Source organism: Perkinsus marinus (assembly GCF_000006405.1).
Source record: "Perkinsus marinus ATCC 50983 genomic scaffold scf_1104296974734, whole genome shotgun sequence".
NCBI classification, from domain to species: domain Eukaryota; phylum Perkinsozoa; order Perkinsida; family Perkinsidae; genus Perkinsus; species Perkinsus marinus.
In genome coordinates, this window is record NW_003201001.1 from 1,685 (window position 1) to 4,526 (window position 2,842).

At 44.1% G+C, this 2,842-nt stretch overlaps 1 protein-coding gene across 1 annotated transcript; it reads right to left on the reverse strand.

Annotated features, from left to right (window-relative positions):
* Window positions 1–855: 855 nt before the first annotated feature.
* Window positions 856–2,826, reverse strand: Pmar_PMAR008403 (vacuolar protein sorting vps41, putative; the record flags this gene model as incomplete). The annotated part of the gene is made up of 6 exons (XM_002765757.1): window positions 856–926; window positions 970–1,062; window positions 1,445–1,511; window positions 1,559–1,621; window positions 2,514–2,597; window positions 2,641–2,826. Coding segments are annotated over 6 exons (564 nt in total), but the record flags the coding sequence as incomplete, so codon positions are not given.
* Between the last annotated feature and the right edge of the window lie 16 nt (window positions 2,827–2,842).

Sequence of the window (2,842 nt, forward strand, 5' to 3'; positions counted from 1 at the left end):
GTAACAGTAATATCGCTGGTGAAAGAAAACGCGCCGATGACCTGAATCGCGTATCTTAGGTTGCCGCGTAGAAGATTCAGATTAGGTACCTGGCCGTACCGCACGAGCGTACCAACACCATTTTGACCAACACTGTCCACTCGAGTCGCCATAAGTCGGCAAACTCTTACGACAGGGCCCCAACTCATCGCAATCAGCTCTTCTGTCAGCCACGAAACTAAAGAGAAAAATTTCCGGAAAATTTTTCGTGAATTTCCGAAAATTCTTACTCTGAGCGGAGAGAGCAGCAGAATGGCAGTCCACGGCGTCATTGAGAGCGGGTCGGGGGAGGAAGGTGACTTTGTGCTTGGACGAGATGTCGTATATCTGAATGACCGTCACTGCGCCACGAAATTATTATGACTCCGTCGAAAAATTTCACTGCGCCACGAAATTGTTAAGTGATAGCAAACGCAGTGTCGCGTGAGTAAAACCTGATCGGACGGAGGGAGTGTCCCCTAGCACGCAATTATGAAGCGTGCGTCCCCGCACGCAGACGATAAAGACTCATACCCGTAAGATATGTGCGCGTGCGTGCAAGTTGATATGATCAACTACTCTCATTCACGATGATTGACGCTGTGGCGTAGCAATATGCTGCGGCGTGCACTGTTACAGTACAGTGATGGAACCCTCTGGTTCTTCTCACCCAACCCTCCCGACCCGGGAGATGTGGTCAGCCTCACACATCAATCACGTCGCGGTAGCGCAGCGCCAATAATGCGGGCCTGCTGGCTCCGGGTTTCGTGTTGGTGCTTCTCTACCGTTACGTGATTCCTCACCCACACTCCCGTGTCAGAGGGGTTATATAGTCACCTTCATCCCTTTTAGATTAGTCCACGCTATCATGCTGTTCATCCACTTGATTCTCGTTATGGTACCCTCACCTGAAACTTACATACAGCAACCTAAGATATGCCCGAAACTCACCTGAATGCAAAATTGAATTATTGTTAAATAAAGTACCCCGTTTGGTCAACACCAATTTATAATCTTCTCCTCCAAAAACGACCGAACGGTGACCTGAGACATATCTTAGGTTGCTCCTCATAAGATTCAAAGTAGGCCGGATGGAGTACCAGATGCATACAGAGGATGAATCGCCACTGCTCTCACTGCTCTGCTTACCAACGCTGGTTGTTCCCGGCCTGACCAGTTTGGGAAAATACGTACAGTTTTAATTCAGTCGGGAAATTCTTGTTAGTTTCGAAATCAACAAAATAAAAACAAATTTCATGAGAATCGACAAGAGCTGTGATGTGTTTTTTTCATATACATGTATAAAATCAATGATTTCTCCACACTTCTACCCTAAAACGTGTATAAACTCCTCTCAAAAAATTCCTGAGCTCAACTGAGGAAAGCAGACATATACTTCTACACTGGGCGTCACTCGGAATATTACTATTAATAGAAAGATCTGTATGTGCTATGATTCTACCACTGTTAATTTTCAATGACACCACGCAGACCTGAACAACAAGATATCTTTCATAGTGCGCACGTTGAAGATTCCTACTGAGGCGTCCTCGGATGAACTAGCCACGTATCTTTCGGTGTAATCTGTGTCGATGCAGGTAACCTGATGGGAGAGGGATCAAATTTGGCGAGGAAAAACTGGGAAAGTTGGGAAAACGCTATCTTATCCGCCCTGTGCGTGAAAATTGAGATATATTCTAATGATAAAATCATCACTAAAATTATTTCCCCGCAAAAAAAACTTGGCAAAAAAATCAATTGTGAGATAAACAAAGTAAATAAATATTCCACAGGATGGTATCCAGATCAAGTTTGATGTAGAAAAACATATAACTATCCCAATCCTTCGAATAATCGATCAGCTGATCGATTCAAAACCACAGCCGTAAAATTGAAATCATTGGGAAATATTGACAAAGAACTGCATTCTTCTTTCGCAAAATCGGCAGCGATTAGCCGTTTATTCTACTACAAAATTCAAATATTTCCTCAACAACTGAAATACCTATAAAAATGCCCACATCGCTTGCAAGGAGAGACAATTCAATTCTATATGCATATCAACCATATGTGAAAAATGCTACGCAAAGTCCACCCTTCCAACTACGACGAAAAATGCATAATAACTTACACGAAAGTCTCACGAAAAATCAACCATAATGTTGATACGCATTCAACACTACTTATAGTCGATGATGAAATTTTCCACCGAAATTCCCTCATTAAAAGGAAAAATTCAGCACCTCTATCGGAGCATTCAAACCCTACATGTCCAATACATGTCGACCCTAGACTGCAAGCGGCCGTGTTGGAGGAATATATATTCGCTTTCCTCAGCTGAGCTCAGAAATTTCCTCACTAAAACAAAAATTTGCACGCGGATCTCAATAGGACTTCATATTGTCACCAACACATGCAGTCGAGCATATACACATTTTCCCACACTCTAACACTCAAGTGAACCCCACACAGTTCGCCCCCAACTCTGCTACTACCGCGGCTGTATGACTAGTCCACATCCCCACCAACTTCCCCCTCCCATCGAAGGCATATATCGACCCTTTACAAGTGCCAACCAGCTGAACACATTAATACTTTCTATACCATCACTTACACAACTACCAATTTATCTTTTGTGATCTTCACCGCAGTTACTTCCTCAGTGGAAACAACTCGGCACACATCATCAGCCTCAACGAGATGATAATCAACAATCGGCACCTCCTCCTCGTCCTCTTCACTCGAGGCCTCCGAATCACTGCTGCTGGAGGAGTCGGAAATAACCGCCTCGGCTTTGGAAAAGCTCATCTACGGCAAGGTGGGG